This window comes from Impatiens glandulifera, chromosome 9, assembly GCF_907164915.1.
Source record: "Impatiens glandulifera chromosome 9, dImpGla2.1, whole genome shotgun sequence".
In the NCBI taxonomy this organism is placed as follows: Eukaryota; Viridiplantae; Streptophyta; class Magnoliopsida; order Ericales; family Balsaminaceae; genus Impatiens; species Impatiens glandulifera.
In genome coordinates, this window is record NC_061870.1 from 38,488,220 (window position 1) to 38,501,303 (window position 13,084).

Below are 13,084 nucleotides of genomic sequence, written 5' to 3' on the forward strand. Positions count from 1 at the left end.
TATATAATATGCGTGTAATTGCACGCCATTTGGAAATGCTTATCTAGTATAGTAGAGTAGAGGGGAGCTTAGCTTGTTCATGAAGAACTCCCCATCTCCATCAAAATCATTTTTTTAATTAATAATTCAATCTGTTTTCCTTTTTCTTTAATATAAAATCTCAAAATAAAGTAATTGAGGTAAGAATTTGGCCTAGGAACCGGTCTAGGTGCACACTGTATTTACTTACTATTGGAGATAAGAAAAAAAGATTTTAAAGATGGGATTTGAAAAGACATTATCCATATCACAACGATGATAAGCATTGTTTGCATTATTTATTTTTTCCCAAAAAAAGAAAAAAATAACATAATTTGCTTAATTACTATATATATATATATATATATATATATATATATTATTCTCATAATCTCTTATTAAATAAAGCGAAACATGATAATTAATTTATATGTATTCCAATATCTAATTGAACACGTCATATATCTGATCTCTCTAAAAGCATATTTATTTTTTGGAAACAGCAAATTAAATAAAAGCAAGGCCGAGGAGGTAATTGTACATGTTCCCCAGGCCACGCCACGCCACGCCACGGCACGGCTATATATAATAAGCACACCGCTCGACTAAGAAAGAAAGAAGACAGGCAAGGCAGCATTAGCATCCATATCTGTCTATCTATTTGTTTGTTTGTTTGTTAAATCTCGATAAAAATGGGGTACGACACGTTGCAGCCGTCGGGTCTTATGTCGGACTTCATTCGGCAGTGCGGCGGATACGCAGTGGTGGACGGAGGACTCGCCACCGAGCTGGAACACCACGGAGCCGACCTCAACGACCCACTCTGGAGCGGCAAGTGCCTTATTGGCTCCCCTCATCTCATAAGAAAGGTACTTACTCATCATCATCATCATCCGATTCATTCATTCATTCATTCATTCATTCATGCAAATGCAATAACATATATACTATACTATACAGGTTCATCTTGATTACCTTGAAGCTGGTGCCAATGTTATCATATCTGCATCCTATCAGGCTACTCTCCAAGGGTTTGAGGCAAGGGGGCTCTCTAAGGAACAAGGGGAAGCTCTACTCAGGAAAAGCGTAGAGATAGCGCGTGAGGCTAGAGACATATTCCGCAGCAGCAGGATGAGGAAGCTTCCAGATAATTCTTCTTCTTCTTCCTTTGTTCAACCCATTTTAGTTGCAGCCTCTGTTGGAAGCTATGGAGCTTTTCTTGCAGATGGGTCCGAGTACAGCGGGAACTATGGAGATTCCATTACTTTGCAAACTTTGAAAGATTTTCACAGGAGGAGGGTTCAGGTTCTTGCCAAATCTGGCGCCGATCTTATAGCTTTTGAAACTATTCCAAACAAATTGGAAGCCCAGGTAAAATATATATATATATATATATATATATTATAATCTCCTTTAGTTTAGTTTTTGATTAAAAAAAAGTGCAGGCTTTTGCTGAGCTAGTTGAGGAAGAGAACATAAAGATCCCAGCTTGGCTGTCTTTCAGCTCCAGAGATGGCTTAAATGTTGCCAACGGAGATCCAATAACAGAGTGCGCCGCCGTAGCTGATACCTGCAAGCAAGTGGTGGCAGTTGGTATCAATTGCACCGCTCCCAGATTCGTTCATGGACTCATACAGTCGATTCGGACTGTAACTGCTAAGCCAGTAGTCATCTACCCTAACAGCGGTGAGTCCTACGACGCCGTTTCCAAGAAATGGGTGCCAACAAATGAAGAAGAAGAAGAAGAAGATGGAGATTTCGTATCTTACGTAGCTAAATGGCACGAGGCTGGAGCTTCCCTTATCGGCGGCTGCTGCAGAACCACACCTAAAACCATTAAAGCTATATCCAAAGCTCTTTCATCACATCATCACACAGATGATACTTAGACTTTGCTTGCTCCTTGCTCCTACTTTCCCTTTTTAGTAACTATTATCAATCAAACAATCAATCAATAATGGTGGTGGTGGTGGATCTTGTTCGTCTTCAACTTCAAATAACATATGCATGATTAAATTAAACAAGTAAAAGTGGTGGTTACTAACAGCTTATTATCTCTCAAAGATAGATAGATAGATAGATACGGCCTAGGCAATTTCATTTCATTTTTTATATATTTTAAAGAAAAATATCTAAAACTTAAAGTCTTCTATTGACAAACCGCTGCTGAACACATGTTAAAAATCACTCTTCCTTTATAACATTAAAATAAATTATCAAACATTTGTAATTGAATCATGTTCATTTGGGAAAATAAATAATACTTTTAAGGGAGGCATATATTTGTACAAAAAGAAAGAAGATACATTTTACATGTTAAGAAAATGTTGTTGTTATGCCTAGAGAAGAGGAGATCTAGAATGATGCAACTTGTATGAATTTAATCCTCTTGCTCTTGGCGGCGGCTGCTGCTTTGGCCATCCATATGTTTCCAGGAATTCCTCAATCAATCTGAATTTTAAAACATTAATGAATGAATCTAAACAAACTGTCTTGACCACAGAGAAATGCAATATACTCACATGCTGCAGAGAGCCTTCTGTTGAGATGCCAACTCATGATCAGGGAATGAATCTTCAAGCCGGTAACCCAGCCATACATAGAGATCCAGTACCTTCGCTTTCAAAGACAGAAGAAGAATCAGGACCCCCACCCCCCTACATTTCTTCTTCTAATTTGAAAAATATTAAGAACAATTACCTTGTGGATAGATTCCAGCTCTTTAAGAGCATTTTGTGTTTTTGGCACTTTCAGTGTCCCAGGTGTAAATATTTCTTTCAACCGAACAATTCCTTTATTTGCATAATTTTCTGCAAACTGTAAAATTAAAAAAGAAAAGAAATATATATTTATTTACTATCCAAATAACTTGGGGGGGAGGATACATTACTTACTATCCCTCCCAAGCCTTACCTGAGTCAGACCCTGTGTTGAGATCTCATCATTCATATCACTAGGGCTACACAAGATGTAATATCAATAGTTAAAAATGTTATCAAAATTATAATTATCACAATACTCCCTCCTATACATCTAACAATTACTGAAGAGATAGATGCAAGTGAAAGAAACATAAAATTTTACCTAAGGCAAAAAAGAAACTTATCATGCAAACCAAGCGGCAACTCATCCACTACAACAGCAACTTTCTATTGCCAACACAATGCAAGAAGCATTAGTTACTCCCCTCAGACTGCCTCCTGTGCAGGAGACCGAATAATTAGGAAGAGAGACACAAATAACTAAATGGACATACCAACATTTCCTCGCAATCAGCAATGAAAAAGTTGGGAGATAGCTTTGCATTTTCTACAAAGTGTTCCTGTTTGGAAAAAGAAAAAAATATGATAATAAGAGAGGAGAAATTATGACACTCCTAGAAGACATGTAACCAAATGCATTAAATCCTAATAGTCAGACATTAATTATTTGGATGCAGCACATATTGCACTCTGAAGTAAACACAATAGATGAACGAACCCCTTTAGAAACATTTAGAGTGCAGGACCAAGGTTCAAATCCACTAATTAACATTTAGAGTTCAAGGGAGTTCATATTTTGAGTCACTTATCAAGTTACCAATATCTGACGAATTCCGTACTGTGGATGCACCCGGGAATACATTTGCAATAGATCAAAGGATGGAAATAATCCAGCACGCTGCAACAAAAGTACTCTTATAAGGTCAGGAGACAACAAAAGAATATTTAGATTTTATTTTTTAACCAAATGAAGGTTAAATCTCAAGGTATATTCCTAAGATCTGAAGTGGGAGCTATTTATCTTACCTCTAAGACAGGAGAAAGTGAATCCAGTGATGAATGTAGTAAAGGCAAATCGTGTGCATTTAGGCATGTTACTTCACCAACAGGAAATTTGGATCCATACCTCCCAGCTCTCCCTAGAAAACCAGCCAAAGATGTCCTTATATATTTTTCTTTCTTTCAAGAAGAGAGGCATGAAAAAACACAATAAGACAGTTCTCAGATTTGACTTGTGTGACGTGACATTTTACCATGAAGGTAACTAAATAGTCAACGATAAATAGTGCATAAATCATCATTTCAGTAATGGTTCATAAGAAGGTAAGAGATTCATCTTGTAATATACTAAAAGAAAATAAAAGACTCGTCCCGCTATTTTAGCAATTGCCGCTCACCCCAGTTCACAATTATCCAAGAAAAATGAAATGGAGGAGACTCCAGCAAAAATATGCAAGTTAAATGCTTCTTCCAAGTATAAGCAGATAATGGTCAAAAGCTCATCATGTCTTCCAAATATTTAATTTTTAAGTAATGCTGAGATTCTGTTGCAGGAATGTACAGATTATTGGGAAGACATGCCAGATTGGTTAATAAGAAAATGTTCATCATGGGTACCGAACAACTTACAATATTACCAAGAATGTTTTTACTCAATGGCCTATCAGCGGGCAGCTTAGAAAAGCAAACATATTAAGCATATGATAGGAAACCCTAAATCAACTAATGCAATCTGAGTGAGGGCTTGAAACTTCACTAGAGTCGAAATACCAATGATAACAAACCTGCGATCTGTTTGATCTCTGGGACTGTGAGCGGACGGATTTCTATACCATCAAACTTTTCTAACGTTGAAAATATAATTCTGGAAATGTTTAGATTGAGTCCCATCCCAATTGCATCACTTGCTACAAGAACATCAAAATGACTGCTTTCATCATTAAACCTAGTTGCCTGCAACATAAAAATATCAATCAAGCCAAGCTGGACTACAAGATATGGGAACACCAAAGTCAAATTTTGACCAACAGTAGTTGAGGCCAAAGGAGAATTGAACCTTTGACCTTCTGTCATGAGTAGATCAAAGGATGTAGAGGATCCCTTCAAAAAGGTGTAGAGTCTTGGCGTAGTTCGTTACGCCAAGGCTATATATGAAAAGAGGCTCCCTGTTTATCATTATGAAATGAAAGATGTAGAGTCTATCTTCTCTCCTATTTTCAATCTAAAGACTCCTATATTCTCTTGGTCTCATCTATTCTTTCTAAATCTTCTCATACTATTTACACCTTTCCAATTTGTAATCAAAAGAACAACTAAACAAAGTATTAGGTCTATTAAATACCATGAAAAAGAACAGGGACATTATCCAATCAAAAGAAGTGGTCAGGTATACAATTAAAAGATAAACAGGTTTCATTAAAATGAAAAGAAATAGACGCCAACATGTAGACAGTCAGACAAGAGACACTCCTAACCAAAATATATATGCTCTAAATTAAAATCAGTAAGGTGTTATGAGCAATGAATACATTAAATTAGAAGCCAAACAAAAAGCTGTAAGGGGAAGAACGATAATATATTTAGAAAATAATAGATCCAAAAAAGACAAAATCTACCTGTCTTGTTCGAGTCTCAGGTGGCAGCGAACCATAAACTACAGAACACAAATGATTTCCTTTGTTTTCAATTTTTTTCTGGCATACAGAAACAAGAGCAGGTACCATGAGAACATAGATAGGCTTCACATCAATACTGAGTAATAATGTAAGAACTAGAAAGAAAAAAACAGAGCAACCCATCTGGCTTCGCTTCCAGTAATAAGAAATGCATATTCTTAAATCAGGTTAGTGGATGCAGTCAATCAAATAAGAAAATACAATAATATATTGAGAGTTCATTCATCAGAAGAGTCAAGTTAATATATCATTACCAGCAAGTTCGAACAGTGTAACAGCAATAATATAGTCTTTTTTATCTTATTGAAGGAAAACGTATTTATTTTTGTGAACTTGCTTTCTTGAGAAATGGTTCTGAAACTAGTTTATAAGATAGTTTCGCGATATTGAAACTGTTTGTTCTTGATAACAGCTGAAAATAACCTAATATTAGACAATCATAGTGCACTTCCGTCCATTGCGCAATACTCTGAACAATAATTTATACATGCATCTATATAAATTGACATAATTGATCAATCATTTACCAACTGAGTCTAGGTTAATCCAAAAGATTTGCTAACGATTATGATATTCTCAACACTATTTTAGTATTTTACCACTATTAATCCAGTATTTAGTTTCCATAAGGAGATTATCCACATTGAAATGGAATCAGTGAGGAGGTATGCTATGGCCTATGATTAGAAGACTACGGATCGAGACAATATTTCTGCACATCCCTCAGTCAAAGATTCTTTACCATTCTTCTTCTTTTAGTTCTTGGGTGAAAGGCGGCCTGGTCCATGACCAAAGCCCACCCATCCATGAGCTTATGGCTGATCAACTGAACTTAACTGGCACACAGTTAATTGAACAAATAATAGAAATCAACAAAATAGTACCTCCTTCAAGACCATAAAAGGGATCTCAAATTTGCAGCTTACACATTTATGTTTCAGCACACATCTAACCACACTCTGCAATTTAATACTAGAAGTAGTTCCTGACCTTTATATTGTATATCTCAACACGAGAGAATGTAACTATGCAGTCACCAGTTTGTATGTTGGAGAAAGATCCAAGAGGTACTTCTGATGGAACTAGAGGGGAAAGCCTCTCATAGTGTTGAATCTAAGAAAAAAAGTACAAAATGACAACTTGTGGATAACATGAGTAAAGGTCGCAAATTAATGAAAAATGCAGTCATAGTACCGTGATAGTATCACCGGTAACTTTAAGTATTTTCTGAATCAGGGGAACAACAGCTGGATCACCACAAAGGTGAAGTTCATTTGCAGTAAGCCCTAACAAAGCACGTGTAAAGGAAAACCCCCTTGTCTTGCATCCTATCATCTATAAAACAATATCAAGCTAAGGACAATACCCACATTAAATATGTAGAGAAGAAAAAAAGTTTACATCAACATCTAAAGCCAGCAAACCACAGAGGGGGAAAAACAGGCAATATAAGACGAGAAAATCTGTGTCGAAATTTCTTGGTTTATCATGTTTCTGGGCAAGGATCTTGAACGAACTATTTAAAATTACATTGGATAAATCCATCTCTCTCAGTAGCGAAGGATTACAGCCAAAAAAACTGTCAGTAGTTAAAAAGATTATGAAAAAGGTTAATCTTGATAAATAATCTCATGAGAAGAATCACATCACATGCTACTTTGAACAAAAATAAAACAGAAAATGAAATCATCATTGCAACTTCTGCATACAAAGTTCTCAAAAGTCTTCATGTCTGCCTAGGAGTGGAACTCATATCCATTTTCCTTTGACTTTTATTCATTTTCCTCTGTCTAGTTACAAATAACTAGCACTTTATGACACTCTCAAATTCTATTATATCTGACTACTGGATATAAAAATATCTTTAAAAAATAATTACATGCCTGAATTTCATCGATAACAGCACAGTCAAAGTCTGTGTTTACATCAGCCATCTCTACAGTCGCAGCCTTGTGTTGTGCTCCATCTACAACATCTTTTTCTTGACCAGTAATCAGATCGCATGGAACCTTTGCCTTATTCATCCTATTTGCAACCTCCCAGGCCAGAAGCCTTAAAGGCCCACAATATATCCCTGTTGAAATAATGAAAATAAATCAGATGAAATATAAACATTTTGTCAACCATTTCTCCATCAGGAGATGTATGAACAGGATGATCATATGATACAGCATGCTAATGTACCAGAAGAACTACGTTCCAGTTGTTTCAGAGCATGATACGTTTTACCACTGTTTGTGGGACCAACATGGAGAATAACATTCCGCTTCTTTCTCCTAGCTTTGGGATACCATGTATGGGGAGAACTAAAAACAAAGAAAAGAATTGATAATTAACTCAGCGTCTCATTATAAAAGGGTAGAAGAAATAAGGCATGAGGCATGTAAGTGATTCTTAATGGGAATACAGCTTAAGCAACATTGCCTTCAATTTAACAAATCAGCTTTTATTCAGCACCCCCAACCAAAAAAGGAAAGCAGGAAGAGGAAAATGAAAGATAAATCAGTATTTACCAGGCTTTACAAAATATAAATTAAAAAAATCAACAGCAACATAGGTAAACCCCATAAAAATAGAGAAAAATGAATGCCTAAATGTTATTATCCTCCATAAAAACAAGCAAATGCATTATTATCATAAAAAAGTAAGAAAAATGTCTTACATTCCTATAGATCATTCTAATGAACCTGCAAAGTACCCAAGGAATGTCTTTTGGTTCATTAAATCAATCTCTCTAACACCAAAAAAACTGTCAACCTATGTACAACCTTGGGTAAACCACAGCTCAAAAGCTAGTTGTTGAATGTGCGATCAAGTATCATCATGCATTAACCAATTGGATCGTAGCAATCAACTGAGTAAAGATTGTCTAAACTGCTTCAAATTTATATGCACGATTGAAGTTAAAACAGAAGAAGAGAGAATTATATTCGTGAATATTATTATCGACACCAAAATCCTATGCACTGTGATCACAAAAGAAAAATGCCCCTGAATGTCTTACGTTAGGTCTGTAAAATCAATCTTTCTAGCATCACTTAAACTGCTAAACTGCTTGGAGCAATGATATAAGAAAGATAAACGTGCAGGCTGGCATCTCCCGGATAACCAATAGGGACCTGCATAATCTGCAGCAACATTAGAAAAAAGGAAACACTATTATTAATGAAAGTAACTTGTCGAGGTGAAGAAGATTGTAATGAAAACTAGCACAGACTTAGTTTTGAAGCATCAAAGTTATGTAGCATAGCACAAAAGAGAAAATAAAGAGATAGGTTTTAATCACAAGTAAGATATATATATATATATATTATTAACGCAGGGAAGGGCAAGGCAGGGCATTGGTGTGGCTGGCATAATATCATATATTATTATTGCTTCCCCTCTAACAAAATCTATATATGCTAAAAAGGATGAGTCATTGTAATTGATGCTGCAGGAACTCACTCACTAAGTCAATAAACTTTTGGTTGTGGAATGAGTTCTCCAACTAACTTATTTCACACACACACTCACACAAACATAATAAAAGTATTAAACTGGACATGACAGATGCCAAAGACAGAACCTTGATAACAAACAACATGTGGTCAAATAATTTGATAATCGGAAATGTTGAGTTTAGAAAAATAATCCTCAAGAAATATAGATATGATGCAAAGAAGTATGAGATGGACGAAGACCACATCTTCTCTGTATCATGGCATGGTGTACTTAGTCGGGAAAAAGAGATCCCCTAGCATTCATTCTGATATAGCTGGATATGATTGGAAGAAGACTCTGGAAGAAAGTTACCATTGAACAAGGAGGAGATAGAAGGTGAGAGTCTCCGGCGGCGAAGCAGGCAGCAGGAAGCCATACTTTGTTCGTTAAGTGAAATCAAAAACTCCTAGCAGCAGCTACCATTACAGCTAAAATCAAAAATAAGATGAATAATAATAATAATACCACATGTAACCTAAGCAACCACCAAAGTAATCTTTAATCGTAATCTCGTAATGAAGAAGGAAGGGGGACAGCAATCGATCGATCAAGAGGGTAACAGGAGATATCGGAAACGTGCGCCTATCAACTTCTCATTCTGGCGAGGATTCCGTTGGTTGGCTGCCCCCGATTTTACTCTCATATATATATATATATATATATATCAACATATTCAATTCGAATTCATTGTATATTCAAATTGTTTTTTATAATAAATTATGGTTCAGCTCAATAATAATAATAATAATAATAATATTATTGAACAAGTCCTTTTGCAATATTAATTATTGTGAACAAGTTTATTTGTAATATGTCAATGGCCTATATTATGTTATCGACTATATATGTAATGTAGTTGTGGATCTCATACCCTATATTTTACTATAATGTTTTTGTTCAATATTTTAAAAGGTAGGTGGTTAATCAATTAGATTTGCATTCCCTAATCAAAAAAATATAAATATTTCTTGTTTGGTTAACATGGAGAAAGAAATACAGGAGCTGGTTGGTCCTAATATTTGACCTAAACAATAAGCCAATTTGATTATTGTGGATAGGCCCAGTCCATTCCATTAAACAATTTAGAAAAGCCCATTGGGTCTAACGCTGCTGTTACACTTTGAGTCCATCATACAAAAACACACACACACACGCAGGGGAGAGGAGAGAAAGTGGTTGGTTATATATATATATATATATCATCAATGGTCATTGTCCATGATCTGATTCTGATGTGACGAGCTTCTTTCACAGTTTGACGTAGTAGGATCATTTGGAATTTCATCACATTATTTATTACCATATATATTCAATTACTTTTTTATTAAATATAACTAAACAATTCAGCTTTTTTTTATTCCAACAAAAAATTAAAATTAAATTATGTTTAGTAGGCATTCAAGAGTAATGTACTATATGTGTAAATGGATGATCTAATGATCGTAGGGCTGGTTTGAATTCAGGGTTTTTTTTTAATTTAGAAAGAGAAAATAAATAATTATTAGTGATGATTTTGAGAAGAGAATGATTATTTTTGATACAAAGGCTTAAAGGGTATTGATATATATACATAAAATTAAAATAATAATTTAAAATAAATGATATTTTAATATTTTGGTTAGTGAAATAAATGATGTGATTGTTAAGATATAATTAATTTAAAATTTAATTTTAATTGAGATTTTTTTAAAATCCAAAAAGAACAAACCCTTGCCTTAAGTTGGTTACTAGTTTTTTAAATCATTTTTCAAACTAATATTAAATATATATATATATATAAATTATTATTTATATTAAAAATATTTAAATTATTATATTTATAAATTTGATTATTTATATTTTGATATATATTTAAATTATTATTTTATAAATTTAATTATTTATATTTTGATATATATATATATATATATATATATATATATATATATATATATATATATATATATATATATATATATATATATATATATATATATATATATATAAATTATTTTTTTTTATAAATTTAATTATTTAAATTTTGATATATATTTTAAATTATTATTTTTATAAATTTAATTATTTATATTTTAATTATTATTTTATATAACTTTTTTTAAAGGTTTCATCTAATATTATATGAATAAATATTAATAAAAAATCTAATTATAAAAATATAAAATAAAATAAAAAACATAATCATTCAAAGTTTCATCAATCAAAGTCAAAACATTACGAGATTAAACATGAAAAAAAAATAATAATAAATATATGTAAAAAATATTCATCAACGAACCAACCTAACATAAAATTTAGCGTTAACGATTTCAAAGATGTTCAACAAAATTAATAAGTTCACCGATTTTTTAGAAGAGACGTCCTCTGTTGTCGTAACAATATTTAAATTATTATTTTCATAAATATTTATTCAATATAATTTTTTAATTATGAGTAGTCTATTCTAAGTTTTTCATAATATTGTATATTCACAACAAAACTTTATTATAAATATTATAGTCTAACTTTTTCATTGTGTTAGATTTTTACAATAATTTTTTATTAGTAGTATTATAGTCTAACATTTTTAATTGTGTTATATTTTTACCACAAATATTTATAATGAGTAGTTTATAGTCTACATTTTTCATTGTATTGTCTTTACGAATTATAATGGATATTCTCAATAACACATGATTGAGAGAAATATGATAATGTTATTCCCAATAAAAATTTGAGATAAAAAAAACCAATGAAGTCATAGTCAGCGTATTCAAATTAAGATGTATTCGAATTAAGATAAATAACTCAGGAAATAACATAATTTATGAGAGGTGACCAAAAATATTTTATGAGATATAGTCAACGATGTTTTAAACAAAATAGTCAATAATTTAGACAACTATGATTGTAATTATTATGATTGTAATTATTTGTATGAATTATAAATTTATAAGAATGGTAAAATGAATATTTATTATATTATATTATATAAATAATAATTGAAATGTGTATATATATATATTAAAATATAAATGATCAAATATATATAAATAATTTAAAATATACATATTAAAATATAAATAGTTAAATTTATAAAAATAATAATTTAAATGTATATATCAAAGTATAAATAATTAAATTTATAAAAAATACTAAATTAAATGTTTTAATAAAAACTAATAATTTAAATATATATATATATATATATATATATATATATATATATATATATTAATGAGTTTAAATACAAAATTAACAAAAATAAGAAAACACAGTTCAGTTGTTGTTTGAATAGTAAGATTACTTTGAGATTGAATAAACAAAGTATATGTTAGTTTAAGAAGTTCTACGAAAAATAAAGTTAATTTGGAAATTGGTTTCTATTTTTTGTGTATAGAGAGGATGAATAAATATACGGATGAATCAGAACGGTATATATTCATTTTTTATTCATACCTTTTACATTATTGAAAATTTCGGTAAATAAAAATGGAATGATAAATTTAGCGAAGGGGGCAGCGAAAGTAAGACCACGAATCCGACGTGGTCTGCCACATTGCCTACACGTCAGAATTTGAAAAAATAACTGATATTTTAGGACATTTTTATTTTTTCTCTCTCCTACTTACATGCAATGCCGCGTCGAATTCCTAGACTTAGTTTCGATACACATGAATTGAGTTTATCATTTTCATATAAAAATTCATATTTTTATCTCACTTTGATTTTTGTATACCTTAATTTCGGTATGGTATCAATATTATACCTTTCATATCTAAAAAACATAATAACTTAAATATAATAATAATAATTTAATAACATTACAACAAATTAAAAAAATAAAGAAATTTATCATAAAATATTTTTTTAAAATTCAAATTTTTTAAAAACTAACCAATTTAAAAAATTAAATTTAGTTACAAAATTTAAAATTATTAAGAATAAACATAAGTGTATTTTTTTTTTGGAAAAAATATAGTATTTAAGTTAGACTAAAATGGATACGAGATATATTCTAAACGATTTTCAATATCATTTGTATTGCAACATTTTTTATAAATTGATAATACAAGATAATAATAATAATACATATTATTTAATTTAGACTTAATTAACAAAAAATTTTCACTTCTTTTAATTTTTTTTTTTTATTTTCAAGTTATCACA

At 31.6% G+C, this 13,084-nt stretch overlaps 2 protein-coding genes across 4 annotated transcripts; one reads left to right on the plus strand and one right to left on the minus strand.

Moving 5' to 3' along the window:
- Positions 1-619: 619 nt before the first annotated feature.
- Positions 620-2,002, plus strand: LOC124914986 (homocysteine S-methyltransferase 3-like). Its single transcript, XM_047455626.1, has 3 exons — positions 620-887; positions 979-1,389; positions 1,464-2,002. The coding sequence occupies exons 1-3, from the start codon at positions 711-713 to the stop codon at positions 1,905-1,907; spliced, it is 1,032 nt and encodes a 343-aa protein (XP_047311582.1). The 5' UTR covers positions 620-710; the 3' UTR covers positions 1,908-2,002.
- A 191-nt stretch (positions 2,003-2,193) lies between these two features.
- LOC124914981 (ATP-dependent RNA helicase SUV3, mitochondrial) lies at positions 2,194-9,578 on the minus strand. Of its 3 annotated transcripts, none has more exons than XM_047455619.1 (16): positions 9,251-9,578; positions 8,460-8,574; positions 7,640-7,761; positions 7,339-7,529; positions 6,650-6,790; positions 6,446-6,568; positions 5,396-5,473; positions 4,565-4,733; positions 3,807-3,919; positions 3,598-3,678; positions 3,275-3,340; positions 3,103-3,167; positions 2,932-2,977; positions 2,719-2,835; positions 2,541-2,632; positions 2,194-2,469 (listed from the first exon to the last, which is right to left on the minus strand). In XM_047455619.1, exons 1-16 carry the CDS (start codon positions 9,312-9,314, stop codon positions 2,358-2,360), a joined length of 1,695 nt encoding a protein of 564 aa, XP_047311575.1. In that variant the 5' UTR covers positions 9,315-9,578; the 3' UTR covers positions 2,194-2,357. The 3 variants fall into 3 exon arrangements, 2 of the variants coding, with proteins under 2 accessions (XP_047311575.1, XP_047311574.1); XM_047455618.1 differs by having other exon boundaries at positions 8,460-8,583; positions 9,251-9,577; XR_007096840.1 differs by lacking the exon at positions 2,194-2,469 and having other exon boundaries at positions 2,719-2,828; positions 8,460-8,583.
- Positions 9,579-13,084: the final 3,506 nt, after the last annotated feature.